This window comes from Neopelma chrysocephalum, unplaced genomic scaffold (assembly GCF_003984885.1).
Source record: "Neopelma chrysocephalum unplaced genomic scaffold, ASM398488v2 Primary Assembly neopelma1_96916, whole genome shotgun sequence".
Lineage (NCBI taxonomy): Eukaryota > Metazoa > Chordata > Aves > Passeriformes > Pipridae > Neopelma > Neopelma chrysocephalum.
In genome coordinates this window covers 21,224-23,419 of record NW_020925559.1, presented here as the reverse complement: position 1 = coordinate 23,419, position 2,196 = coordinate 21,224, and the positions used below count along the sequence as shown (strand labels likewise).

Below are 2,196 nucleotides of genomic sequence, written 5' to 3'. Positions count from 1 at the left end.
GGGGAAACAGGGCCATTTATTCATCTACTGAAGGGATGAGAAGAGGGGGGAGCAGGTGCTGTGGCCCCAGAGCTTCGCTCTGCTTTGGGAACAGTTCTGTGTTTTCCTCTGTCCATTGAATTCCCAACAAAGAAGGAAAAAGCTACAGGAACTCCAGTCTGGAATAGTCAGGACATGGGGAAGCAGGGGAATTTTTCTTCCCAGCTGTGATGGATAGTGCAATTTCACACTCATTTGGAGAGCATTAACTAAGATATCCCATTTCTGCCCAGGGATCTTCCAGGGGTAACTCAATCCAGGCTGTGGGCAGGTCCCTGCAGGGGCAGCAGCTTCCTCTGCACATTTGAGGGGATAAAGCTGCTCTAAACCTGCACTCCAACTACTCCACAGCAATTTAGGACCTTTGAGGACAGTTTCCCACTGTTTCCACCCCAGCAGAGACCTGAACACATCCTGTGGGCACTGTGTGACCACCCCTGGCATTAACACCTTGCAGGAATGAAGACAATGACTGTAAATACACCTGTCTACCTGTAAACCTCAACTTTGTTTGCTAATATACAGCAATAACATTTTCTATTCATATTGCAGCTACAGACTTAATAAATAGAATTGCATATGTTGTGCTTTAGAAATTAAAATGCATTCCAAAGTCAGGCAATGCTAAACAATGAAAGTCTTGAACCCTCCCTCCCAAACCAGCCCCACTTTCTGGTTTCAGAACCAGCCCACTTCCTCACTCTCTTCACAAAGGGAGAAACTCTCTCTTTCCACCTCTGAAACAAAAATTCCCTCCCCAAAAGTGATCAGAAAGAGTCTACTTAGGCACTACTGCAAATAGAAGTTGTCTTATAACCATTACTTCTAACTCAGGAAGGGGAGGAGGTGAAGAAAGTCACAACAAATGTTTGGATTCCTTCCTCTTTGACGTGTTCTCTTCCCTATCTGACACTCTGGGACATGTGCAGGGGGGTCAGCATCTCTTCAAAGATGGCTCCTTTCACATCAGAGCCCCTCAAATTGGCTTCCTGGAGGTCACAACCTGATAGGTCACAATTCTGAAGGGGAAAAGAAAAAGAAGTGTCAATGGAATGCACCCAGAACTCTGTTCAAAGCTTTACTTGAAGTACATTTACCTGAGCTCCATTGTACTCTGAAGCTGGAGAGGTCAACCAAAAGCCAGCAATCCCCCAAATTACCAGCTGACTATAGGATAGAAAGGAATAGGATGGAAAATGAATCCTTACTCACTTCCAAATCAGTTCCTGCCAATGTTGCTCCCCCGAGGTTACAGTTCTTTAGTTTGGCGTTTCTCAGCGTTGCAACTCGGAGGTTAATTCCTGTCATCTGACTGCCCTCCATGGCCCCTCCTTTCAGGTTGGCACCCGGAACACACACAAAAAGGAGTTCTGTGAGAAAAAACAGTTAGAAACACAGCAGCTCCACACTGGTGCTGCCTCAGAGCTGTGTGAATTGGAGGAGGACAAGGGGATTTCAGGCTGAGATGGTCACAGACTCAGTGCAACCCTTGTGGGCCCTTCTCAGGGTTGTACAAACCACAGCTGGACCTTTTCTGGGCCATAGAAATGCACAAACACAGGCTTCAGTTGGCACAGATTCACAAGGCAAAACCTTCTTACCTTCCAGATTAGCTTTAAGGCCTGATGGGTCCTCAGAGTTGCAGCCTTTCAGGGACGCTCCCTCTGCGTTGGAGTACAGCATCTTCACCCCTGGCAGGTTGGCACACTGGCACAGACAGGAGTCAGTGAGAGCCGGAAGAACAACACCAAAGACAATCAAGAAGACAGTTTTAATTTCTGCTTTGGGAGTCAATCCCATTAAATCACTACTGTGAGGAAGTGTAAAAGCTTTGGGAACCAGAACAACTCTAGAATATATTTAAGAACTCGATGTTTTACACCGCTCTGTTTGTTCCAGCTCCTCTCTGTTAACACAAGCCCAGCCCTCCCAAGCTGCAGTAGCTCTTCCATCCAGCACAGAGCCTTACAGGTCAACCCTCTCCAGGTTGGCACAGTACAGGTTGGCATGGGCCAGGTTGCAGCGGCTCAGATTGGCCATCTTGAAGTTGATGTAGCAAAGATCCAGGTGGGAAAGATCTGCTCCACTGAAACTGAGACCCTGGAAATCCCAAGGAATAAACCCCCAAAAAAGGTTACAGAGGGGAAGGGGTAGGTC

At 47.2% G+C, this 2,196-nt stretch overlaps 1 protein-coding gene across 1 annotated transcript; it reads right to left on the bottom strand.

The window, feature by feature from the left end:
• Positions 1-690: 690 nt before the first annotated feature.
• Positions 691-1,813, bottom strand: LOC113960814 (BTB/POZ domain-containing protein KCTD9-like). Its single transcript, XM_027670566.1, has 3 exons — positions 1,641-1,813; positions 1,252-1,409; positions 691-1,042 (listed from the first exon to the last, which is right to left on the bottom strand). The coding sequence occupies exons 1-3, from the start codon at positions 1,720-1,722 to the stop codon at positions 1,016-1,018; spliced, it is 267 nt and encodes an 88-aa protein (XP_027526367.1). The 5' UTR covers positions 1,723-1,813; the 3' UTR covers positions 691-1,015.
• Between the last annotated feature and the right edge of the window lie 383 nt (positions 1,814-2,196).